The 27807-nt window shown below is 40.0% G+C and overlaps 1 protein-coding gene across 1 annotated transcript in view; it reads right to left on the bottom strand.

Moving 5' to 3' along the window:
- The window catches only part of LOC122972464 (voltage-dependent T-type calcium channel subunit alpha-1I-like), a 222045-nt gene that overhangs the window by 6997 nt on the left and 187241 nt on the right, over positions 1-27807 (bottom strand). Inside the window, exons 31-36 of the mRNA XM_044339592.1 lie at positions 24135-24213; positions 23252-23373; positions 20303-20755; positions 9716-9856; positions 2217-2351; positions 347-521 (exon numbers count right to left, since the gene is read on the bottom strand). Of these exons, the coding sequence (XP_044195527.1) occupies positions 347-521; positions 2217-2351; positions 9716-9856; positions 20303-20755; positions 23252-23373; positions 24135-24213 (1105 nt within the window). The remainder of the gene's footprint in view (positions 1-346; positions 522-2216; positions 2352-9715; positions 9857-20302; positions 20756-23251; positions 23374-24134; positions 24214-27807) is intronic.

Below are 27807 nucleotides of genomic sequence, written 5' to 3'. Positions count from 1 at the left end.
CCTGCAACATTTAAAACTGATCCACTGATGTAAAACACTGAAAATGACTGTGTCTTGTCTATTAAATGTATTGTTTCCTAATTTAATGTCATTGTTAGTGGTGGACTCCACCCCTAATGATTTAATGAAAATCTGAAGGATTATAACTTCAAATGATCAATGTTTAGGTTCAGGGGCAAAGGAACGAGTAGCATAAAGTTCTTATATAGTAATGCCGCTCATATAGGTCTTTTTGGAATAAAATAGCAATCTACCTATTTTCATTTAGTTAGATTTCAGAACCAAGTATCTCACAGAATGTCTCTGAAAGACAGATGCTGTACAACCCTCATGGGTCCTCTGGTACCTGTGCAATGTGCCGGGCTTTGCTGCTCCAGCGAGGGAGGACACAACTGAGGATGGACGCCCACCTCAAACAATTCCTGGACCCCCTCCTCGCTTCCTGAACTGGAGCGACGAAGCCCTCTGTAGCCCCCATGGGTGGGCAACTCCTCCGAACTACGGGAGTCACTGCTGCCCCTCTGAGAGTGAGATTGGAAAAAAGAGGAGAGATTTTGAAGATAGAGGAGTGAATGAAAGAGGAAGAGAGGGGTGACAAAGAGATGCAGAGAGAATAAGCGTGATATCCAGGTGCACGGATATTCACTGGAGCGAGAAAGATATCAAAATGACGCCTTTCATTTCCTCTTGTCATAATGGAAATCTGAGTACAGTTTGTTTCCAATTTCAAAAAGCTCCCTTTTCATGTCCATTGCTATACAAGTCTGATTAAAATTGAACGTGGTAAAAAAGAAAGTAGCTTCAAAGCTTCAAATTGCTCGGCTGTTGTTGTTGGTTGTTAACTGGATCAAATGAACTGGTTTTCAATAACGCAGTGATGAAACAGGCCAGGTGGAACCACTGTGAGCTGAGAGAAGTGTTCATGGGAAGATTGAGATATAAAAGATGTTCACACACACACACATGCACACTCACACACGTATCCCAGCATGCCCATATCAAGAGCACGGAGGGAGGCAGGTGTTTTAATCAGGCAGTAAAGCATGTAAATAGTAATTAATGATGATTAGCAACATGGAAGGGGTGTGACGACATGAGCTGTGACTCAAGAGCTGTGGGTGTAAGCCCCAAAGACATGTACCTGTGCACGTATGTGTGTGTGTGAGACAATATTACAACTAATGTTAATTTTTATTACACATATCAGAGTTTAATCTTACAAAAACATCTTTAATGCATGGCTGGTTTAAATAAAGCTGTTCAAAGATTCTTAAATACTGATTGGTGGAGATGATATTCACTACATACAGACACACACATACACATAGTTTGCTTCCCTGTACACACACTGTGTGTCAGTCTTGGCAATATTGCAATATTTATGTATATATATTACAATATAAACTACAAGATATGTGAACACCCAAATAATGTATGTAGACAACCAAATATCCAATTCAAAACCATAGATTTGAATATGTTACCATAAGAGCCTCCAGACTCCTCTGGGAAGGCTTTGCACATGATTTTGGAACCTGGCTGCAGGGATCTGCTCTCATTCAGCCACCTGAGCTTTAGTGAGGTTAGCTAATGATATTGGGCAATAAATCCCAATATCGGGGGAATGAAAAGTTCCAATTGAACCCAAAGGTGGGGGTGATGTCAGGGCTCAGTGCGAGTCAAGTTCTTCCACAACAAATTCCAAAAACCATTTCTCTACGGCTACTTTTCTTTATGTGCACAGGGGCACAGGTACAGGCCTCCTCCAAACTGTTGCCACAAAACTGGAATCATATTATTGTCTTAAAGTACCAGCAGTACACAAAAGTGCATGGCCATATAGATTAGAAAATATATGCAACTTTACATATAAGATAATCGCATCAAAAACACACAGGTAAATCAAAAAGTTAAAGTAATTTTGATGTTGTTTGTAGTTATAATTTGCTTGGGAACATTCATCTGAACAACAGAATTTTGTAAATCAATAAGACAATATGGTCATAGTGTCATGATATGATACAATACCACTGACAATCAATAGATGATGATATTGAATTATTGTAAATCCCCAAATATGAGCATGTGTGTATGTTTATGGGTGTATGCAGGCACACCCGTTGCCATGTGGAATGTGTATCTTGAGTATAAGATTTGTAAATGTGTGTGGCATGCGTGCCATATGTTTATGTGTATTTCCATGTGTGTGTGGGTACCTGGCTGCCTCTGACCAGCAGCTGATAGCTGCTGTGTTCGTCCAGGCTGAGGTCATCTGGCAGCGCCGGAGATGATGACTTGTCTGACAGCTGCTCTGACATGAGCGACGCCTGCTCCACCTCCGCTAGTCGGATCTGTCCCACAAACACAAAGCAACCAGTCATGCTGTATCTACAGTTTGTTAGTAGGATATAATGTCATGTTACTGTCTCAGAATCAGGGGAGAGGCAGAACCTTGATTTGAATGTTAGCAGAGGGTGAGAGTGAGTAAGATTAAATACCTTATTAAACAAGTACTTTCTTATTTACTCAGATCTAATCAGATTTCCAGAGAAGGACAAGAGAAAGGTTGAAATTATGGGGGAAAAGTTGGAAAATTGTCAAAACTGCAATGTACATCAGTTGTATGTCTAAAGAAAAAAAGACAGATAGATTAGATGACAGTTGCTATTAGAGAATGAACTTTGTAAACAAATTTAATTAGTAGCCACCACTTGAAAAACATTTAATGCTTGAAAGTACCATGCATAAAAATGGCTTTTAAACTTTTACCTGATTGATATTAATTGAGTGATCGTTTCTTTTAAGCTGAAAGTTTTTTTTTTTTTAAATTGATGCAATATGACTGGCAAAGAAATATAAACATTTTCAGCTCACTGTGGGGGAGAAAGGATCAAATAAATATGAGATACAGCTTTAATAAAGATGGGTTGAGGGAAAAGGAGCACAGAAGGAAACAGAAGAAAGGAGTGGAAGTGAGAGGAATAAAGTAGACGGATGTACTGTATAAGAAATGAAGGCCACATTAGATTAGAGCATATTAGCCTTCTAGCCAAGCTTCGTGTATGTCAATAGCTTTTATATGCACCGAGCGAACAGTAAATATTCAGCTATAGAGGTCCTCGGTAAAGAAGTGATCATATGTACGTAGATAGTAACGTGATGCCAGAGGCACAAGAGCTACCCAGTTAGGTCACACTTATTCACATGCATCCTAATATCTAAAACACATCGACAGTAAGCTGCTGTGACTCATACAATTATACACACACATACACACACACACATACTGTAGGTACAGATTGAAACATGCAATCTGCACATACGGTATATTGAAATCATCGGATTGCCTCTGCACCAAGCTGAAATTAGTTTTAATCTTTATGTGTGACTGATGTGTTCGCTTGTATGTATCCGTCATGAGTGAATGCACATGGTGAGCAACTGGGTTTAGAGTGTAAATAATTTGATGGTGAAATTTTTGATTGGATCTTTGAGAGAGAGAGACACTACATGAATATACCAGGCAGAGAAAAATGTCTGAACATTCTTACCAGCTACAGAAATTAATATAGCGCTCACTTTGACAGCTAAGCCCTCCAATATTGGATCTAGCTATTTCTGTCTTTATAGCAAATAGAAACTGGGTTTTAACTGTATCTGTTTTTATTTCGAAAATGAAATGAACTAGTGCAAAACAGGATGAAAATTGGATTATAAAAATGCCATTTGAAGATAAAAATTCGATTTCATCAACTAGTCTTTTGCATCTTTCACCCATTACTGTCATGATCAACATATTTGTGGGTTAGGGTTGCACACATAGTGCAGTGTAATTCAGAACAATGACATTGTGTAGTGAAATGTCAGTTTTGCCCATTTTGTGGAGAAGCACAGCAATTCCACAGCTATCAAAATACTATTTCAATACTGTAAAGTGTCATGATTGCAATGCGGGTTCAGTGCTGATCTGCATATCTATTGCAGTCGTATCAAAGTCACCTTCCTCTTGCTTTGCTGGCTTTTTACTGGGGGGAAAATGGTTTTACGTGTGTGTGTTATGGATTATGCAAGATAGATTTTTGCTGCAGAAATTATTTCAAATGAAATGAAACTACAGTAGCTAATGAAAGTAGGTATTCATGCTATTACATTAGCCTAGGTAATAAATAAATTGACTAGTTGCTTTTTCATTATTATGGAGCTGTAATGAATGCAGCAGGAGGATTACATTGCTCATACACGCAATATACTATTTTATTAGGTGTTAAGATGGCCCCACAAAACAATGAATGAATTAAAGATCATATATTATACAGTCTCAAACATGCTTTGGTCAAAATAGTACAAGGTTCAAGCACCACAGCAGCCTTCTCACGCTGTCTAACCAGCCCTGTTCAGAATGGCCAGTTTGAGTGCCTGTTTCTTTAAATGATAATAAGCTGCTGGTCAACTCACCCTCTTTTTCCGTAGGGTGTGCCGACGTGAGTACGGCTTTGCACTACCATGGCAACTGTTGAGGGTGAACCCTGGGAGAAACATGGCTGCCGGAGACAACATAGCGGTACAACCATGTTTGTACCAGAGTCAGACCCTGAGCAAGAAGAGACTCCCAAACAAGTTCAAGAATCAAGGATACAACAGGAGGTTTCTGAGTGGTTAGTTATTAAAGAGGTACTACACACTAAAACATGTTTTTTGAGCTATAAACTAAATTAGATGACTGTACTGTAATGAAACACATCAATGCTGGTGTTAATATCCACCAAATTTATAAAAACAGGCATTTCATGGGTTGAAAATGGCTCAACCTGTCATCTGCTGTTTAAAATCAGCCCTAAAACGGCAGGGCCAATGCTGACCATTTGGGAGTTCTGTACATCATGAAATATATATAAATGGTAGAATGATAATGCCCGCCTTCCCCAGCCCTGTGCTCATTTTGAAATCTGGCCTGCTGGAGGGGTTCTCTTCATCTGCGACTGTCCGCTGGGCAGAAATCCTCCTTGCATCTTTCCCTGCAGCTCTTCAACTCTCCAGCTGTCTGTTCCTGCGGTTATCAGCAGGGAAAATCTTGTTTTAAAATGTTAAATCATGGTGTAACCGGAACGCTGCCAAAACTGTTGGACCTGTCTGTCAGCTGAACCTGTCCTCTGCTGGAACTGCTCCGTCGGAAACTGAACCTGTCCGCTGTGGAGCAGAGCTGTGGTCGAAGAGGTTCAGAAATGGCTCTGGTTACACTGCGATTTAACGTGTTAAAACAAGATTTTAGCTGATAACTGCAAGAACAGACAGCCGGAGAGTTAAAGAGCTGCAGGATGAGATACGAGAAGGATTTCTGTTGTTTTTGTGGCTGCCAGCTCTGACTTCTAGCTTGTTTAAACGTCATTGCATTGTTTGTCTTCCTCTCATTATTATTATTATATGTCACAGAGCAACTCCTGACTTCCTGCCTCACACAGCCACGCTCCCTCCACCCCCCCTGAGTTAGGCTCAGACCTTGAGGTGCAGTTACACTTTGGGCCAAATCCACAAAGAATGGATTGCGCCCACTAATAGCACCGTTAATTGCGCAGCATTTCCACCCGCAATCGGCCCCGTTTTAAAGTCCTATTCACAAAAGATTTTGCACTAATGATATGCTGGCACAAACACACCCAAAAAATTTTGCAGCTGAGTCCAATTTGCCCTTGTTTTGTGTCTGATTAAGTGAGCGGAGCAGTTTCCAGTGTTTCAGGCTTTACTCCGCATTAAAGCACACAGATTGGTCCATAATGAAAACTGCAGAGAGCACAAAAGCCTCAAATTGTGTGTCAGAGAAAACACAGAGCTCTCCACAATCACAAACCATATCTCATGTGATACATCATCTACTGAAATGTCAAATGTCAAAATACAAATCAAATGTAGAGTTGTCTGCCAACTCCTCATAACTTAGTAATAGTGATAGTAACATATAGTAATATATGTTGACCAGTTATTACAGTGTTTAAACTTTATGTTCTTATTAACATTAACAACATTATTAAATCGTTGCATTTGGTGAACTATGTCACCAGTGACTAAACATTTGAATGAACTACACCTGCAATGCTGTCACTTTTTAAAATATCTTTCCTGGCACAGGTGTATTTGTGGGAACTGTGCAACAATGCCCACAGAGCCTGAGAATGTCTGCTGCAGGAAGATACCACATCACCACCACTATGAATAAGTTTAACATTGCTGACTTATATTTTATGGTTTCCATGCAGCCGTTAGTATCACTGCAGTGAACATCTGGATCACAAAAAGGGGAAATTAAGCATAAAACAGAATAAAAAGCTCCTCGAAAAGACCAAAAAATCATATTCCAAAAATATGTGTAACTGTTGTTGTTCTTGTTCTCTTCTCACTATGTTGACATTCTCATTGATTTGGGAAAGTCTGATACTCATGATATTTTTATTTTCAGCAGACAAGCTCACTAGCAGCACAGACAAAAATAATAGTGGAAGTTTCAGATGTATACCGTGAAATCCTGGCTCTGCTTTAGGCCTAGTTTTCCTGTAAGCTGTTTCCTTTCCTGTCCCTGTTATGTCTTTATGCACAGCTTTACGCCCACAAGTGTGTGAATGGGACAACTTAAACTGCAGGCCGGCGTTGTGCTGTAATACGCAGCCCTGCCGTGAAATGCACCCGCCTCGCGAGATACATAGAGGTTATATGGTTATATGACATGACAGGACAGCTGATATTCTGCATCAGAAGGCTACTGGCTACAGGCTAACCACGTTAAAAGCACATACTTTTCGTTATTATCCAATATAATTACTTGTTTTAGATTTAATCTCTTCTAAAGAGTGTACATGACCGATGTTCTTCTCTTCTATTCCCTTCACAAAGAATTAAAATGTAAGATAGTTTTCCCTCCCTTCGTTTGGTTGCGATATTAAGGCCAATGCGACGGGGTGCAAGGGCGCATATTATGGCCTCCATGATTCACAGCAAGTCAGAAACTTCTTGTGAATCTCTATAAAATTAGCAGCTAGAAACACTGAGGACATCACTACCCATTGTATTGTTTCCTCTTTCAGGAAAAAGTTTCATGGCCAGTCCTGTGTTGTAGGTTGCAGGTTGGTAAAGCAGTCAGACACAAAGTGGTTAGCACACATGTTGTACAAGTTTTTGCTAACTGTAGCTGGGACGTTGCCATAAAAAATAAACTTTATCCACTCTGCTCTTCTGTCCTCTGAGGCTGTGGGCCGGCGTAGCAATTTGTGATGGTTTGTGCACCCAAAAACAAGGCAGTTCCTGTGTTTAGCCCTTAGCTTCAACATGCTAGTCATGCTAGTGGCACACCTTTGGAAAGGTAGTTCTCAAGCAGCTGTGGGTGAAGATACTCAGATGGTGGCGGTAAAATTCTAATGAGTCCCTACTTGATGTAGGATTGGGAGGTAAATCTGAATGGCTTGTTGAATCAAATGTTTTCTGACTTAGGCAGCCCGCAAAAAACTGACTGGGTTGTCTAATTAGACAACCCAGTCAGTTAGAGGGCACATCAGAGTCCCAAATATATGTGCACAAGCACTGAAAAAGTGAGTTTTCATAATGTGGGACCTTTAATGTATTGTAAGGATCAGGTTTATGTATTATATATGTGTTATGTCTTCTGTCTGGGGACACACATGTATAGATTAAGATTTTTAAATAAACTGAGCCATAAAAAAACAACCTGGGGGACTTTGCACTTATGTTAACCGAGGGATACAGACGTTGCCTGTGGGTTTTTTATGGGTTTGACACACACGCACAGTTTCTCCGCAAGTTGTTTGCGATACACACATTTGATATGTAGCTTGGGAGAGTTCCACATACAGTATTCATGAGGTTTATTTGAGCTTTCCCCATCTCAACTCACACACATACACACACACACACCATGGCTTATGCGATATGATAAAGGCACATACATTTACAGGATTCCTTCTTTCTCTCTGTATTTCACACACAAACACACCAGATTTTTGATACTTCTACAGACATGGTTTTGTGTGAAGAATATAACGGTTTTGATGTTGAACTGTGCAAAACGGTACTAGTGTTTCTTTTGGAGTACAAAAGCTTGTCATTGGGGCAGTAACCCTTACTCTTTCAAGTAAATGTTTGTACCTGAACCCCAAAAGTACAAATATGTAACCCAATTTACAAAAAAAAACCAACAAAAAAACAACTTTTGAACAACTTTTTTTTTCTATTAGCCATTTTGGGAAATCCAAAATTGAGAGAACATTGAGAAAATCTATTCATTTATTTTCATTTTTTACTTTTTCTCCCAATTTTAAATAGCCAATTTAAATTCCCCTGCACTGCTGTTCTTGTTGCCGCTAACTCCTGCTTTTTTCCTGTGGAAGGTGTACACTGAAAGAGAAAGTGTTGACAGACCAACCAATCAAATGACATATTACCTTTTATAGTGGATGCATCTGGAGCCTGCTATGTTCCAGTCACAGTACACTTTAGAAAAATTGACTTTTCAAAACAAAAACATTCTGGTGCCTTTATTTCTAAATGTGTGTGCATGTGTGAGGTATATTCAGATGTATTCACAGTCTGCGTGTCTATGTGGATTTAACTGGAAGCAACAAATCATGTGAATGTGAACACGTTGCACATCTGAGCTTTACACAATCAACTGCTTTACACACAATCAAAGCTTTACACCGTCAATGTGAGTATTAGCCAAGTGGGTAGCTCCGGGTCTGAAAAGTGAAGCCAGTAAGGAAGTGCAATCTTTCTAATGGCCAGCAGGGGGCGACTCCACTGGCTCCAAAAAAAGGTTAGTTTGTATAATATAATGAAAAAATGACTTCTCACTTGATTTATTACCTCAGTAAACACTTTCCTAATGAGTTTATGGTCTCAATCGCAAGTTTCATACAGCATGATGTTCATTTTGTAAATTATGGCCTCATTTAGAATGAAATAGATGATATAGCAGGGTGTGCTTTAGGGTGTGGCTGCCTTGTGATTGACAAGTTGCTACCACGGCGGTGCGTCAGGTGTTGTAGTTGGACCCAGCTCCACGCTCTCATCCAAATATGGTCACTTCTCATCACTTCTGGCTCCAAAAAACATAGATGGGGATGGTCAGAATGGCAAACTTGAGGCTTCAAAACGGGAGTCCACAAACCAATGAGTGACTTCATGGTGGCTACGTCCATTATTTTTATACAGGCTATGGTATTAGCATGCACAGAAGTTGTAATCCTTGCTCTTAATGATGCAGTTTTTGCATGATTGACAAAGGCTTGATTAAGGTTGCCCTGGAGATGTGAGTACTGTGAGCTACAAGGTGAAAAAAACATACATGTAGATAAAAGGAGAGAGGAGGAAAGGAAGTGCAATAGAGAGATAGAAATCTAAAATGCAGTTGGGCATACTTGGGTCTCACAGGAATAAAAAAAAAAAACTCCTGATGCATGGGTGAATAATGTCAAAAAATGGAAAATTAAAGCCCAGTGCTCACTGGTAGGAAAAAAAAGATAAAAGCCTTAATTAACATGGCTACATGACTAAAAGCAAGACCGACATGCATTGACCATACCGCAGTCCTCTTCAGGATCAACAGACCTAAGTAGTTATTTATAGCATGCTGGCTAGCTGGAGAGACAGAGCAGGGATGTGTGTGTACTGCATGTGTGTGTGTGCATGTGTGTGTGTGAGTGTCCTCGCTCACCTCTTGTGGGTGTCCCTTACAGTCCTTGCAGACAGGAGGAGAGCAGTAGTGGTGGAAAACTGAACCGGAGAGGTTGTCAATCATGTCCCCTTCCAATGAGTCCTTAATCAGCAGAGAAACACTGTCCAGCCACTGGCTCTCCTGCAACACACACACACACACACACACTAATTTGTGTCTTGGAACACCACTGCAATGGGCTTCTGATGTCTGTCTGTATAAAAGTCAGCATCTGCCTGCCGGTTTTTCTGTCATCAGGTTGCCTGATGAGGCTCTATTTCTCCAGACTCAAAGCTTTTTTTTCTCACTTTGTCAATCTGTAAAGCTTACGTGCAAATTCATCTTCCCCCTCCATCGCAGCCCACTCTCACACTGCAGCCTTTCACTTCTGTTCACTTTCTCCCAACTGCTTGAAATCTCTCCCACTCCTCTACTTTTTCTCCCTCCATCTTACTATTTCAGCCCTACTTCTTTTGTATAGCGTGTGTAATGACTACATCTTGTGTTGTTTAATTAACCGCAATCTGTTGGAGGTGGTGTTATTTTTAGCTGCCGCTGGCAGGTGCAAGACAAAGATCGGTTACTTATGCCTGCCTTAAGCCGATCCAGAGAGGTAGATGAATGTCAATGTTGTAAGATTAATTGCATGATCCCTTTATAAAAAACTACACTGGTCTACTTCAGGTGAGCTGTAGATGGCTTAGATTTCCTACTGAGTTGCACTGGAGAACCTGAGGTAATTGGCAGATTCCCGTGTGAAGTTTTTACTAAGTCAGTGGAATGCGTTGAGGAAATCAGATGGGAAATCAAATCAGGCAACTTCTGTGCATCAATCAGGAATTACTAGTTTTTCCTTTAATTTGTCACCCATCTGTATATATAACATGTATAAGGTTTAATGCAGCGATCTCACCACTGCTGTGTCTCCCTATTGAGAGAGAGCACATTTGCACACGAGGCACAGCAGCGTAACTTCACTGATTATTAAAATCCAGACACGCTGACAGGATCGGTCAGGATCTAATGTCATTTAATTCTCTGTGGTGCTCTGCATCAAAAAGGTCACATAAATACTCAAGGTTCATACGGTGAAATTGTTTGGACTAAAGCAGCCGTTGAACAGCGCAGCAAAATTAAAAACTGTAGTTATCAACTTGACAGGACAGAAGAAACTATCCAGCAAAGTTTAGCTTCTGAAATACATTTTTTAGACAGACAAGGAAAAAATAACTTATTTCATGGTTTTGGTTTAATTTCTATTCCAATTGTGGATTTGTAGATAAAAAAGGGTTAAGGGAACGGGAAAAATAGAAAAAACAGGAAATGGATTTTTTTTTTTTTTTTAATTTGCACAAAAAATGGAAAAACAAGATAATGCCTTTGTTAATCCTCTTATCAAACAAGTTGAACCAGCCTTGGACAGAGAGCACACGGACCATGAGGCACTGCCTAGTCTGCCGGAAAATAGAGGACATCATTTGAGTAGGTGGTCCTTCAATGTGACCCAGGACACATTGTGTTCACACTGCTAAAAGAATGTGGCCACATGCGGCCCAAACCACCTCCGCATGTGGTCTGAGTGATCGGATCTCAATGTGTCTTCAATGCATTTCAGGTGCGTTCACACCTGTACCACCGGTGATCACCCAAGATGCATTTCAAGATGTGGATGTAAACAGGGTCAGCTAGAGTTTTTCTCTCTGGATTTTCAACTCCTACAACTTGATTTTTCCATGTCAGCCCACCTTTTTCCTGCTGCCATATCTAAAGTTCAAACTGCTTGTTCCAGCCAGTACCCGCTCTTTCCCACTCTTTTTCCCCCATTTAAGAATTACTGCTAAAGGCTGTGGGGTGAAGAGGGCAACCGCAGTCGATAGCCAGACCTTGGCAGCACCCACTGATGTGCTATACGCACACATATACACATTGTTTCAAGTGCCAGGAGATGCACAGCGAGGGGTGAGGCAGTCTGATTGATTGGCTAAGCTGGGGGCCTTGGTTGTGGTAAATGGCGTCCATGACCCTGTTTGATTCACTGCACTGCCATGTGCTTTCTGCCATCCAGAAATGCTCTCATCTCTGAACTCAAAACTGTGGATCCTCTATATTTTATAGACATTAAATTATTTACATGTTCTTCCCCTCGAACTGTTATATTATGATTAAAAAAAAAACATTTTACAGTATCTATTTGTAGATAAAGACCAAGTCAGTCTTTCAATATTTCTAGAATATTGAGCTCCAGCCTGCAAGAGAATCATTTTGCCAATCACAGACTGAAGTTACCTACTTAACATCCAACAAAACTGACATATTTTTAATAATTTTAATTTTCAGGATGGTGACTTAATGTTTAGATTTCATGTAAAACTAGAAAGCACTCAGATACCCCAGCTAAAGCTTCAAAGACCTTTAAATTTGTTATTTTTCACCCAGATCTACATCAAAACTAATCACTTGTTCCTTGGTCCATAAATTTCCAGCACATTTCTTTGAAATCTGTTAACAGGGTTTTGAGATAGCTCACTAACAGCAAACAAACAGGACCCTAAAACATAACCTTTCATGGAGGTACTGTAACAAAAGTTATATTATAAAGGCCTCACCACAAAGTTCATTAGTAGTTGTTATGGAGCTTCCACAATTTTCCTCAGTGGATGGATTTTATATTTTAAATGCTACTTACTGTAATAATGTCCTATATGTTTGCGTACCAATATTGCTTTGTATAGTTGCTGGTTCATGTCTTCATGCATGGGTTTAAAATCATTGTTGCAGCTGTGTGTTCTTTCAGGTCACATATGAAGACAAGAAACTAACAGTTTGGATAAGGTTGGTATTATAGTCTGCAGAGCTACACATATTATTTCAATCAGCCAACCCATGTGAAATATATATATGATCATAGAATATATAAAGAGTTGGTATCTGGTGTTCTGACCTTGTCATTCCACAAGTATTCACAAAGGTCCGCACAGCAGGGAGCAAGGAGAGACGATAATATCCACCCCTTGTGGGAACGTTGCTTTAGGGGCCAGTATATTTCATCAGGAGTTTGTTGGATGCTTGAACGGCTTCAGAAACCCATTCCTCCCACACCTTTCACCTTTCTAACATCAGAAATCATTTTTGTAACTCTGTGTGACTGACAATCCAACAAGTATACCCACTTCACACAGTGATTGGCCAGATGTGCGGGGTTTGAATTTCAATCTTAAGCTCTCTTTTTTCACTCTCAACCAAGCGCAACACTATAAATGCCTTCCAAGAGAGATTGTGAAAATGTGTGCTGTTATCCCCTTATTGAAGCGATTATTACGTCTTGCCCCTTTCTATGACAGCAGGATTTTCAATCTGTCTGTGTGTGTGTGTGTTAAACAGCATTTATAATAGAATTTTTGATACAGTACCTCCACCAAAGAGGTTATGTTATATTTATATAGACATTTACTGGCAAAGACGCCAACAGGAAACAAAGGAAGGGAAGAGAGAGATAGGTATGATGTGCAACCGTACTTGAACCAGGGATACTGCAGATATGTGGTACACACAGTAACAATTCGGCTACCAGGGAGCTCCATTAAATGCTATATTAATGCAGCAGTAGCAGTGAGTGATTGCTGAGCAGTGTGGCAACAGAGTAGTGAGCAAAGCACTGATGGCTTGACTGCACTGCACTGGATAAATATTGCAGTAAGTACTGTGTGTCATGGTAGCCGACTCAGGTTGTCTGACTGAACTAGCTCACAGAAATTGTTTCATTTAAGTGCTACTGATTGTTGTAGACACCTTGTCCACACCAAACACATGGCAGTATGCCAGCAGCACAAAAGCAGCAGCCTCGGTCCTGTGTCAGTGTCTACACTGGATCTGCTCAGCCAAAGTACTGCTGTACAGAAGCATTTTGACAATGCTGAGAGCCAATCATATGTCTTAAAGTTGTAAGTTGAAAGAAAAGAAGACAAGAAAAAAGAAGCTTGAGTCTTAAAAAGAAGGATTAAATGGTGAGTGAAGTGCGAACTGTGACACAGACAGTGCACTAGCATATAAATGGATAAATGGATATCTACAAAATTAGGCTGTCCTGTCTAGAGATAGGGCACAGACTAAGCTCTGTAGTGGGTTGCCTAAACCTGACATTTCCTCCTTTGCAGCCATCAAGGCAACTATAAATGAAAATTACCAGGCAGTTATCGTTTGCCACATAAGGAATGGGGAGTATCTCTGTGGCATAAAGTGTTTTCCTCTCTCATTGTGACAGACTTTCAAATTTGAGGCCTTGCAAGCCTGATACAAACTAAAAAGTATGTGTTCCACCTAATGGCACTTGATTGTCTTCTTCCCAATCAACCTAATGTTTTGTTTACACATCACTATGCCCATAGTCATTAGCACTAAGTTAAATGGTTCCAAGAGCAGGATACAAGAGAATTGACTTTTTTCTTAAATGATCTCAGAAAACTCAGGAAATCTAATGAGTTCTCTGCAAAGACATTCAGTGACTATACAGTATGTTTACCATAATAGGATTAAAATGAGCTGTATGTGTAAAATGAGTATTGTGTTTCTCTTGGCTTGTTTGCTCTCTCAACTAGTGCACCTTTTTCATTAACAAGCTGCATCTGTAAAGGAATATATGGGTCTGCATATTGCTGATTTTGTCTTGATTGGTGTAAACTGTATTGTTTATGTTCTCAACCTGTTTTTGTCATCTGTCCCTGAGATGAGAAATGAATAAGGCTGAAGTGCTCTACTGCCTCTGGATCACACTTCAAAGTGTCACAATCCTGTGTGTGTGTGTGTGTGTGTGTGATTGTGTGAGTGGAGACAGGTGTGCAGGAGTCAGAGCAGAGCCATAGCAGCTGCAACTCATCTAAGTAATCAAGTCATCTACAAATACTTAGCCCTGCCACTTCCACTCTGCCACATCGTAGCCTCTGCTTGAATCAGTGTTACCACACTTCAAGCTACTTCATCTGCATTTATCTAGTTTTCTTGTTGTTGGCTGTTTTTCCTGTGCCTAACCCTGTTTCCTATCTCTTGCAGTTCTATCTCACCCAGACTCCGCCCTCCACTGGACTCTATGGGTACTACTCTCCTCCAATCATTCACCCACTGAACTTTGCATAAAAGTAGCTGGCCAATCAGGATGTGCCCAGTGAGTTTGTGTGCCTCTACTGCTCTTTTCCCCACCCTGATCTCGGCTAAGAGTGTGTGTGCACGCTATGTGCGCCTTTGGTTCACCCCAGCTGCATGCTGCTTCATGGTGACTGCAGTGGAGCTACTCTCAGACCAAACCCCTCCTTTGTTCCCAAGAACATGCGTAGTTCTTTCAGGTCGAGGGTTGCTCAGGGGGACAGGGAGGCGAAAACTGCATCGGCTTTGCCCATTTTGCGTGTTAGCATGTTATGTTGAATGCTTGGCTCCCATCAGAGGCACTGTTCATGTGCTACAGGGATGGTGTGGCCTATCCAAGAAACACCTTGCTACCCTCCCACTGTGGTCCGTGCACACTCTACACACAACGTGGCAGTGTTGGCAGCCTTGTTTAGTGGGATGAGTGTTGAGGACATATGCACGGCAGCATCGCTGTCTGTGCCCTGTCTGTTCATATGAGTCTATCTCCTGGACATGTCAGGCTCGCTTTCACAATCTGTGCTCGCTGGATTGATCCAAGACTGGGGAAAAGGGTGTGTCAGCTGACCCCTCTGATGATACATCATGACACACCTGCATTTTTCCCATGCTCCCATGACCCCTGCGAGGTTAGGATATGGCCTCACCCGGTTCAGTCGTATGATATTTGGGTTGGCTGGGGCCCTTTACCTCTCTGCTGAGGCGGGCTAAGCGATAAGAATTAGGTGGGCTGCAGTGACTCTAGTGGAGGGTGGAGCCTGTGTGATATATGGTTACAATATTGTAACCCTAGTTCAACTACCACAGGCAGAGCCCTCCGCTTATGGGCCCTGCCACTCTTACACCATTCGCTGGAGAGGTTGTGGGATGTTGGACAGTGGGGACGCTGCCTTATATACTGTGGGCTCCACACATATTCTGGTAAGTACGTTCTGATTGGCTGGCTATGTTTGCAAAGTTCAGTGGGTAAAAGCATAGTGTAGGGTGTCTTTTTAAGTGCATTTATATTCAGACTGGACTACTTGCATGTGATTAGAGGAGAGTAGTACCCATAGAGTCCAGTGGACTGCTCCGCCTGTTAATAGAACTAGGGTTACAATATCATAACCTACGTTCTGTTGGCCCCGTCTCCGGCCCCTCATCTCATCTTGTCAGCCCTGCTTCCCTGCTCTGGATCCCCTCTCTTCCCAGTTTCCATCCCACGCCTCAGCCACAGGTTCGCAGGCCAAGCTTCCCCAGGCCTGCATTCTGTTTCCCCAGCCTTTACAATTAATACTTTGTTTCTATCATATCCCTGTCTCCTCACCGTTGAGTGTTCACCTGCTCCGTTCCAATTAACACAAAATGATTTACAACACATTGAGCTGGGATTTATTTGTAACAGTGTAACAGTCTGTAATTGTGACAGTCTTAAAGGATTTTGTCATAATATTAATAAGACAAAGTCATTTCCCTTTTGTAATATTTAAAATTTGATCAATAAGGTTAGGTTTTGTATGTGTGTTGAAGCAGATTTCTAGAAAGTCTTACATTGGTCTTTATTGCAATTTTTGGTCATGTGTTCCTTGTGGGGGGGGGATCTGAATAAAAGCTGAATATAAATGCACTTGAAAAGAAACCCTACACTGTGCTTTTACTCTGACAAAGGCATTTGCTGGCTAATCAGCCAGAGATTTACAATATAACGCAGAGAGAAAAAGACATGAAAAGAGATCCTCCTCTTTTACATCTCTCTTTTTAGTCCTCTCTTGGTTAAAAATACCAGTAGACTGACAGACAATGAGCTATAAGCACAATGAGACAGCGGCAGAGCCTGCCACCCACTCACAATCTCACTGTATCTTCCAACCATTCTACATTAAGCCTCTTTCCCTGTTCTCTCATCCCTCCAATCACCCATTGATTCAGAGTTATTCTTCAACACGGATGACAAAGTAAATTTTTTTCGGTCTGAACTGAAGTACAGACCAAAGTAGTAGGTTCATTAGGTTCACAATGCTCAGTTGCAAACAAACCTGGGTTTAGTGGTAAAAAGCATTTCAAAAGTAATCAGGCTCCAGCACCCATAACTTTAGCTGAAGGGAGGAGGACACATTATGATTGTTAGGTTGGTTATAGTCATGATTTTGGCATCAGAAGTGATTGGACTGAAGCTGGACCAAATCTGTTTCAGATGGTGTGCTGTTTAAAAGCTGCATTACATATTCAAATGAATGCTAATGTTGCTTCTCTGTGCCTGCTTAAATGTGTAAATAAGCAACTGTTTGCTAACAAGTTTGCCATATCGACTTCAAAGCTGATGATATGTCAGTGTTTGTGGCCAAAAAATCAGTTACTGCAGGTTTAAGTTCACCTAACTCATATAAAATCTACTTACGTCCTGCTCTCTCTTCAGTAACCTGTTTCTGAATCCATAATCTCATCCAAACTTAGTATTTTTACTTTTCTTTGTCATTTCTGCTTAAATAATTACATAAATTAGTATGAAACGTTTTTTTATGAATGTCCATTTTTGTTTTGGTGCAGAATTTCAGCGGTTGCCCAGTCCCCATTGTGTTGTCCTGTATTAACTTAATTTCTTCAATATGTGTGTTTATTGTCGAGATTTAAATCTTGAAATGTTGTGCATGCTGATGGACATAGTTGTAATGTTTGGGGGTTTTGTCTTTGTATGTTTCAATAATAAGGTCTGTTCCCGGTTTTAACATCATGCATATACTTTATATCTGCTGTAAACCACATGAAGACAGACTTGATACCATAAACTAATGTCCTCATAAAATGTCCAGACTGCTTCTTTGTTGTTATGGCTTTCTACATATAGAGCACAGCTGGCAATATGATGCCAACACCTGTGTCCTTTCATCTCTACTAATCAGTGTTTGTGTTTATGAGGTCATTTCTAATGAGCCATATTGTAGTTTACTTGGCACTGCTGTCACTTGCCCAAACAAATTGAAGTAAGGGAACAAACACTCCACTGTGGACTTGTTTGGAGCAAACACACCTTTTACTCACCTCCCACAATCAGGCTGTCAGTAAATTGCATCGAGGCAGCGGGTCATTCAATGAGTCAAACACAGTTAGTCAGTCGTTCATTCACTTTACCAAACTGCCAACTAATCTTCTCACTTTGAATTTTCGTTCATTTTTGCTCTATTTTTCCCTCACTCCATTTCCTGATTTCTCTTGTTTTCCCACCTCGTCATTTTTTTTTGGCCTTCGTTTATTTACCTGTTTCTTTCTCTCTGCGTCAGCAAGCGTACTTCTAAAAATACCTGTTCTCATCTGCAGGTGCTATGATTTTATGCGAATGTGATTATAAATGTAGTTTGTCCTGACTTGCTGTATGAGATGCAGCAATCAGGGAGCTGAAGAATGAAAGCCACCTACAGCACTGCCCCCACTGGTGGTATTTTTAGAATGGTGGAGACAGTGGCCATTTAATATCTCGGCATGAGTGTGTGAAAATTTGTCCTCTGCATAGGTTTCGGTGTTGTGCATGTGAAAGTCATCAATACCCTGCTTTTGCACAAGTAGGGCGGCGGTATGTCATGAATAAAACAAATGCTGTGTTGTCCCACATAGTCTGACTGAATGAATGTGCAGCAGCACCAGCTGTTGCTGTAGATAAAGTTAACAAAGTCCTGAAATAGCCAGGATAACGATGCCATTTATGTACTGCTAGAGAGTGTTTCTTTTGTCATCTTTTATTATCTTAAAGTGTTTTCAAAATGTTCAAAATGTATCAATAGGGGTGCAACTAATAATCCTTTTCATTATCAAGTAATGTTATTATTGTTTTAGATTGATTAATGAATTATTCAGTCGATAAAAGATGAGAAAATTGTGAAAAAAGCCAATCAGAAGTTCTGGGAGCCAAAGGTAATTCCTAAAAATTCCTGTTTTTTTTCAACCAAAGGTCCAAAACCCAAAGATGTTGTCTTGTATTTACAAGGATACAAAAATAGATATGAAAAAAAAAATCCTCACCTTTGAGAAGCAGAAACCAATGAATATTTAGCATTGACAACAGATTGTCAAAATTACCTTTGGTTAATTGAGTAATCGGTGAATCAACAAATTGTTTCAGCTGTAGTTATCAGTGGCAACATTTTCTAGAATTTACTCTTGTAGAAAGAGCGCAGTGTCTGTTACCTTGACTCAGACTCTTAAGGAACAAAACACCTGTCTGTGACAAGTGCTAAAGTGACACTACACTGTAACTCATACAATGCATCAGTGCAGTCAGTGATTAGATTGGTGATCTTGTGATTATATTGTTGAATGAGATACTCAATGACTGATGACTCATCTGCCTGGAACTGCTATTTGAATACTGAACGGATGTAAAACTACAGGGAGTACGCAGTCAGAAGATCAGTAGTCTCAGTCTGTCAGCTCATCACTCATGATTCCACACAATTAGCTTCTGGTGAGGAAGTGGCCACTACTAGGATGCCCAGAAATTGTTTCAAGTGTTTGCTTTTGTCTGTTACTGTTTGATTCAAATGGTTCTGTATGGTTTGTGGTTGACCAGTGATACTGAGGAAGCCATAATGAATGCTGTCAAAGTCTGAATATTATCACTTGCTAACAGATTGAATGAATACAGACATCAGTTAATAGTCCAATAATAGTCCAGTAAGCATTGATTTGGTGATTGGCAGGCCAAAGATCATCAGACTTCCAGGTTAAAACCAGGCTAAATTTGTTTGAATTTGAATTTTTCTTTCAACTTTGAGATTACACATAATTGTCTAGAGAACTTAACTGTACTTAATTGTAAAGAATTTGACTGTATTTCAGAGTGAAGTACAGGTCCTAACACATTATGACATAGAGTCAATGAATGGCAAAACAGCAAGCAGTAATATGTAAGATACAGTCGATAGAAAAACATAATAAACCTTACTTTTAATCCAAATACAGCACAGTTTTAACCTAAACATCTATACGTCTTTTGACCTGCAAATCAACAAATCATCAAGTGCTTGGTGAGAGATTATGAAATCATTTACATGTTCATGATGAAAAATATTAAAGATATTTTTTTTGTAAAGTTACATAATAACATCATAACAAAAGTTATGTTTTAGATTGAATGTTACCTACTAAAATGCATTGTCTTTATCCTTGAGGGCTAACAAAAGTGTTGAAAACATTTCCTTTCTCATAAAAGCTGTAATACCAATAAAATACCAATTAAACTCAATTCCATGTTTTTCCCCCCTCAGTGATCTGCATGAGTAAAGGGGTCTAAATAAAACATTTTGTTTTCTCTATAAAAAAAAAGAATAAAACTTGGTATGGTACTGAATAACAAACTCAGGCAGAACATGCAGAAACTACCCTGAAAAGCTCTGTATGGCCCAGCTCTTATCTGGCTGTCTAGCTGGCTGTAGCGGCAGTACAGTAATTACCCTCTTGAATGTCTCAAAGTCCTCTTACCTGAGCAGGAGAGTAAAGCCGACATCGATGATGTGTGTGCCCCTCATGAGTTCCACCGCCTCCTCCTCCTCCGTCTCGCAGCGGTGCAATCACCCCGCCACTTGGACCCCCGACTGTCCCCGCTGTAATTGCACCAGACGCTCCGCCGCCCACACCAGCCCCGCTTGCAGCACCACCCGTGGCCCCGGCGATGGCTCCGATGCCCCCCATCATGCAACAGAGGCCTCCCTGAGCCAGCTCCAACTCAATCTCGGCATCCATCTCGGCATCCTCTTGCGCCTCCTTGTTGGAATCGTCCAGATGTTTCATGAGCACTGCCACCACCACGTTTATGAGAACAAACTGAGCTGTGAGCACGAAGGACACGAAATACATCGGGGAGATGAACTGAAGCCCAGGATGGCAGCCGTAGTCGATTTCTGGATGACCCGAAGGGCAATCCCGCAGGGTGTCCTGGTGGGTGGTGGGAGTTGGGGGAGAATTAAGGGGTTAAACGAGAAAAAAAAGGGTCAGACAGAAATCAAGGCAAGCCAGAAGCAGAGGATGAGTGAGGGGACAAAATGGAAAACAGTGAGAATTCAAAGAGATGGAGATAAAGAGAAAACATCAGGGAAGAGTGGAGATCAGCCAGATGAAGAAGAGTTTATGGAAAGATCATTGAAAACAGGGCAGTGACTAATAATTATTTTCATCATTATGTAAATTACTTTCCTTGATAGATCAATTAATCATTTGGAAATAAAATGTCAAAAATGGAGAAAAACTGAATTGGAATATCCCAGAATCCAAGATCTCAGCTTGCTTTGTCTGACCAACACTACAACACACAAATATATTCAGTTTAGAGAAAAGCAGCAATCTCCTCACAGATGAGATTTTGATATTTTTGCTTCATATGTGATATAAACAATAAATTGTCAAACTTTTGTGGAATGGATTCACAGTGACTGAGTCAGTTAACTTGGAATACAGAGGTTGAAACAGATATGAAGGCATTGGTTTCATATGAAGCTTCAGGAAACACTCTGATGAGTAACGTCTTTATGTTTAATAAAATAAGATTTATTCAGAGTGCTATTGAAGAGATTTGTAATGCCTTCACAGAGCACATACAGTCAAGCTTTCACAGTCCAGCTTGCTGAAAGCTAGAGTACTGCTAAAATCTGCTGTCTGACTTCCTCTCATGCACAGTCAGTCAAGAGGCTAATCAGCACTGATTAACTATCTCTCAGATATGGGCTGTGATAAAATTTTAAAAGCTCAAGGTACTTGGGTGTGATTGTTGATTGAGGTGAGAGATGAGACAGTTGGAGAGGGGGGTATCAAATACTCAGATTTTGTGAATGTAAATTTGAATCTTTATTCATCCTCGGAAGGATTTGTTGAGTGCACATTTACTTTTTCTACATCATCTTTGCTAAAAGACACGGCCATTACTCACTCATTCCTGGATACTACCTGGATATCGCCTGGTCCAGGGAACTCAAGACCTTCAATTACAATTCTGCTTTGCAGCTTCTGTCTGTGCTGAGACAGGTCATTTTTGGGCAGCTCGGTAAAAACAGAATAATATACACTTGTACGTGTCTCTTGACTTTCAAGAAATAGCTGTTTTAGACAGCACCTTTTCCGATTGACCCTCATCTCATAAAATCTGTGTTGTCTCTGCTGCTGGAGATGAGGTCACAACATGGGAAGTGAAATGCGATTATCATAGCCAATTACATAGCCCAGTGCAAATGAAACAAGACTAGGTCAAAACCTAGTATGTGCTGTACCATGTATGAAACGCTTTTAATTGAAAACAACGGATACGGGAAGTGGCAACACATGGCGACTAAGCCCCCGGGAAGTGCGCCGGGCTTTGACTGAAGCCAATTTGACATCGAGCCTTTCTCAATCCAAAGTATGCCGAGTTTGGACTTGACAAATTCAACTCAGGAGTACAAACGTCTGAGGACAGGAGGACGCAGTACGATCATTCTGCAACTGGAACAGCAGCGTACTTGCTGGCAGCAGCAGCTCAGCTTCAACACAACTTACCTGAATGTACTGTGACAAAATAATCACAAAAAAATAACTTAATTGACAGAGCGATGCGGTAAATTATGTTATTCAGTCTGTAATGTAGCTATAATAAAAATCCAAACTATTATGTAGCTCAATAAAATAAAACTTTTAATATAGACTGATCTATTCATTTTAATACATCTATAATTATTGAAATGTGGTGATATCTGTACATATAGAGCCCCAGAGGCAGTGCTGCTGTTCTGTCCAGTAAAAACATGAAGCTTCACTTTACATTCAGACAAACTAATTCAGACCAACATTTATCTTCCAAAAGGAATTAAACCATATCAAAATGCTACAGAGACATTAGAGCCAGTGGTAAGTTACCAAAGAGCTGCAACAGATCAGTATCAGATCATATTTTCCCCGGGATGACTCAGGAGTCGCAGCTGAGATGACGCTGGTCTCACGCGGCTAGCGGCTCCTCGCAGCTCCGAAAATGTCGGAGCAAATTTCCAAATAGGTGTTATTTGGATAAACTGACCACATATTGGGAATCTAAATGGTTACTTTCTTGCCTGAAAAAATATTACAACTTAATAAACTGACATATTAACAATCTACAGTGAAAATTATAACAGCTTTTAGCCTGGCTCAAAATCTCTGCCATCGCTGCCAGTTGGTGTGAAATGCCTTCTGGGATACTTGGCTGTCCCAAGCTTCCACCCACCAGTGGTGTAACTTCATCATTCACTGACTCACTCAGTCAGTCAGTCAGTCAGTCTGTCAGGAACAGATATTCACGTTTATAGTGCCGGCCCCGCTGTTGTGGTCCAGCCAAAAAATGTGACAACATCAAGAGATAAATGTGATATAAATATACAAAACTGAATTCTCGCTGTCAACTCCATCTGATGCACCTGAAAACTGAGGTACCTTCATGATGCCATTCCAGTTGTCACCGGTTGAAACCTGGAAGAGGGTAAGGAAGGCCATTCCAAAGTTTTCAAAGGTGGCATGGCGGCTCATTCCTTCGCAGGGATAGTCAGCGTTACACACTGAGAGGAGAAAAGATTAAGGAAAGAGAAAGAAAGGGGGAAGAGAGTGAAACCTTGGCTATGCCAAAATTATATGTGGGTTACTCTGAGAGATCACACCTTTATATTGACTTCTTAGGTAAAAACAGTTGTGAAAAAATGTGCTTTGTTGAGTCTTCATGTTTGTTTCTGTTCATACTGTTTCATTAGAGATGATCCAGCTGTTGTAAACAAAAAGTCCCATGGAGGAACAAAGGCCTGGAGCACACTGACTCATTTGAAGACTTTTGGAGACATTAGGCAAAATCATACATACTGTAGTCAACCTAGAATGGGTGTACATATGTCACTGGATAGTAGGTTGAACAGGATTTCAAATCAACTGGACAATGGATCCAAGAACAGGAAGTTCAGGTAACCTGTCATGGAGTCAGGTGACAGATTTTGGTGCCAAAGAGGAACCAAAGTAAATCTAAATAAAGTCCCTGTAACCCTGACTATGCTAGTCTTTCATGCAATTAATTCCCTCCTGTGTTCATAACACATTTATTCTTAGGCTGTCTGTAATTTCACATCACCTGATTTTGACTCAAAGTTGGCCCTTTGCTCATTTTCACCTACAGCAATAAGGATGAAGATCTGTTGAAGCCAACATGGTGTGTTAATTGGTGAAGGTGCTTAAAAGGGCTTTAATTTGAACAGGAACATAGCATATGTTGTTTTGGGTAGAGTTATTAAGATGTTTTTATCACATATATAGCAACAAGTTGTAGCTTACTTACCCAGCTCTCCAAACAGCTCCACCCCAAGCGCAGCGTAGATGAAGAACAGCAACATGAAGAGCAGGCCAAGGTTTCCCACCTGTCACACAAAAGGCCAATCACAAGCCATGTTAACAGAGGTAACTCATACTTGTTTATCTCGATCTTACACTTTTTTTTAATGTATGACATCAGGTGTATTTCTATGGTTTGGTATGATGGGTCAGATTTCATAAACACTGAGTAGCAGTTAAACTGTTCCTACTACTGTAACCACCCTAAGTCACATTGAAGTGTCAGTTAAATAGTACAAAGAGCACTTTTGTGCAGCTATACCACATCACACGCTACGGTTCAACAATGACATCATCAATATTTTTTTTAACATTCTGTATTGTCTGATGTTTTGTGGCTGTGTTCTGCGGAGGATTTTGGAAGTTTTCATGCTAAAACATGCACCAAAAATTAAATGATCCAGTATTTCCATCATGGGTTTTTATTATGTTATGTTTGAGACATGAGGCAGTTCAAAAATTCAAGTTCAAAAATTCATGACTGTGTGTTCCCCAAACAGCTGGGTGGACAATGTTTTGAAGCCCTTAGTTTTTCATGAAATATGAAAACACGCTTTTTTGCAATTGATGCCCACGCATTTTTGAAATGGTGCATTAGGTTTTGAAATTGTATTTTAGCACCAAAGGTTATGCCAAAAAAAATCTAGGATCCTGTATATATTTCTTCTGATGAAAAATTATTGAAAACAGCAAAACTGGAGGTGAACACAATTCAAGAAACCACAGCAAGAACCCTGCCTGCCTGAAATAAAGGATTACACAGTTTAGGGAAAATTTTACTTGCTGACTTTTTAACAGGCGGGTATCCATCCATGTGGAGAGACTCAAAGCGTTCACAGATAGTGATATGCAATGCAAATGAGTAAAGGGCCCCCTGAGATGCACCAAGCAGAACACCATTAGGTAAGTCACCTCACAGTAAAGGCAATGGGCTGCTTTAGAAATCCATTACATAGGCAACTAAACTGAGAGAGTGGGGGAGGAAAGAAGAATAAGACACATAGCTTCTACTGAGAGGGTGACATAGGGGAAGAAAGAGAGGAAATAATGTAGAAACAGGAAAATCTTTGAGAGGTTAGGCAAAGCCTGGGGATAGTTTTCTTTCCCTCCCCAGTTGTGCATGTTGATGTTTCCTGGTGGATATTAAAAGCCACAGCTTGGCTTGAGGCAGTTTTCAGCATGTAACTCAAGCCCACCTGATGTCTTTAGATCCACAGAATGTAAGTACACCACAGGAATGAGGATGCTGTGGTGTAGGAAACAGATTGAAGGATGCTATGGAAGCATTAGAGTTGGCAACTAGGCAACAGAAGCTTGTGAGAAACGAAAACAGATGTTTTTATACATATTTTATATTTAGACATTTGGTTTCCATTGCGAACAAAGTATCTATTCACTGTATTTAGACTAGTGAAACCATGATTCAGTCCTCTGTGTCATGTTTTTTTTGTTAAATTTGTGCAAGAATTTTGATACATAATGTGACACAAGTCACAGTGACACATAAAAGGTCATTTCACCCATGTCAAAACCCAGTAGAAGAACAGAACCTTTAGGTAATAGAGTTAAAATGTTTTCAGAGAAAGTAGGATTGTGACTCTTTCTAGACAGAGAACAGTAGGAGCAGAGATGCCATGTATTTTCATTCATCTTTGGATAGAGGACATGTGCTCCAACAAGCACTCTAATTTAGAAAAAAGAAAAAATCAAATGCTACCTGTAGGAAAGGTTCTAGTGACCACAGTTAATAAAGATCCCAAAAGGCAGTTTCTTTATATGTATAATTTAGGTACTCTTAAAGGGCAATATCAGTATTTCTAAAATCATCACAGATTAAGATGTTTCTTACCATTTATAAGGGTACACAGGTCCTTACCAGTGCTTCAGTTTAAAAAAATTCTGAGACAGCTTTTTAGTGGACTTTTTCCCTTCATGCTGAATGTAATTTCCAAATATGGAATGCTCATATATATAGTCATATATGTCTATGTCCTGCTGTAAAAGGGTCACGATGTGTGATTGCTGTCAGAGCTGTAGTGACTTTATCTTGTAACTTCCTGCTTCTGGATGTTGCTGAGAGAGGACCCAGACAGAGAGACCTTGCAGGTTCTGGGTCAATGAATGTCCAAAAGAGGGCAAGGGATGTCAGGAAATGGTAAAAAAAAAACAAAAAAAAACAAACAAACAAAAAGTTGGTTCTCCTTAACTTAGGTGATAAAAGAGTCATTAGTCACTTATGGCTATTTTCAATTAAATTCACTACCAAAAATATTTTGGTATTAGCTATCCTGACAAGTGCTTTAATATTCTCAGTGGAAAAGAGCAAGTCAGCCAGTGATCCATATTTTATATTTGGCATGGCAACAGCTACCACAGTTGGGGAGGTCAACAAATGAAATATACACTATATAGTCTTGGCAATTTCATCTCAGTTGAAGGGGGGCCACAAATTTCAGTTTAACTGACCTTTCAACACTGAGGATATGCCTGTGAGCTAGTTTGGAGAAGCAAAATAGTTTGTTTTTTTACACATTATGTGTATTGTTGGAAAAATCCAACCTGTATTAACACCAAAGCCAACAAGAATCTATGTGTTTATGTGTACGGCACAAAAAAATATAAGAAATAATGTGGACTTCCTCTTTAAATACATACTCCATGAACCTAATTTAACATTTAGCTGATGTTGTAATTCACAGCAGTATGTGCGCTACCAAAATAAAATTCGTTTTAACGAAAAAAACATTACATGCAACCAACTGACAGATCAGTGTTAGAGTCACAGCACCATGAACACAGATGTAAAACTACATTTCTCTTTCAAAAAGGAAAAAAATGTCACTGTGGATTACTGGTTTGAAGTGATGCTCTCATACAAATATGTAAAAAAAACAAAAGAAAAAACATTGTCTTCAATATCAATAAAGACAGGCATCACAGGGAAAATAGCAATTTTGGCCAGATGGTTACTGGACTCTTTCTTCAAAGCACAGCTGGTAAATTACAGTCTTCTTTAACATCACTATTCATTTCATTTTATTATGTGGGGTATTTTAGAAAAACGAGTCATGACATAAGAAGTGTTTATATTTATATCCATGTTCAAATTTTCTTATTAATTGGATGAAAAATCACTACCCGCTATTTGTGGGTCACATGGGGTGGATAGAAAAAAAGACTATTGTTTTGAGGATAAGTGAAGCTGAGAGAGATTTCTGTGACTGTACTTTTACCTCAGTGTGTGAGCCAGTGTTCGTTTGTGTCACTGTGTGTATTTGGGTATATATGTGTGTGCGTATGTGTATGTATGCATGTTTTTTTTACACCAAGGAGACAAAAAATCCTTCCAAAAGGCTCATTCAGAGCATTGATAAGGCTGCAGAACAGAACAGAAAAAAAATCTGTACGCAGACGCAATCCATTACAAATGTTTTTAATTAAGAGCTGTTTTGAGTAGATCAGTTTAGATTAGTACATATCATTACTGTACTTTTCTCTGGTTTCTTCACATTAAAAAAGAAACAAAGATTTACAGGTTCATAATGCTAAGAAAAGGCAAACGGAGGTAGAACTTCAGTAACTTCTTAAAGGTCTGATAAATGACATTGAGCCTCACTGGG

The sequence above is a fragment of the Thunnus albacares genome, chromosome 3, assembly GCF_914725855.1.
Source record: "Thunnus albacares chromosome 3, fThuAlb1.1, whole genome shotgun sequence".
Classification (NCBI taxonomy): domain Eukaryota; kingdom Metazoa; phylum Chordata; class Actinopteri; order Scombriformes; family Scombridae; genus Thunnus; species Thunnus albacares.
Note: the sequence above shows the minus strand (reverse complement) of the source record. Positions and strands in the feature narration are given on the sequence as shown.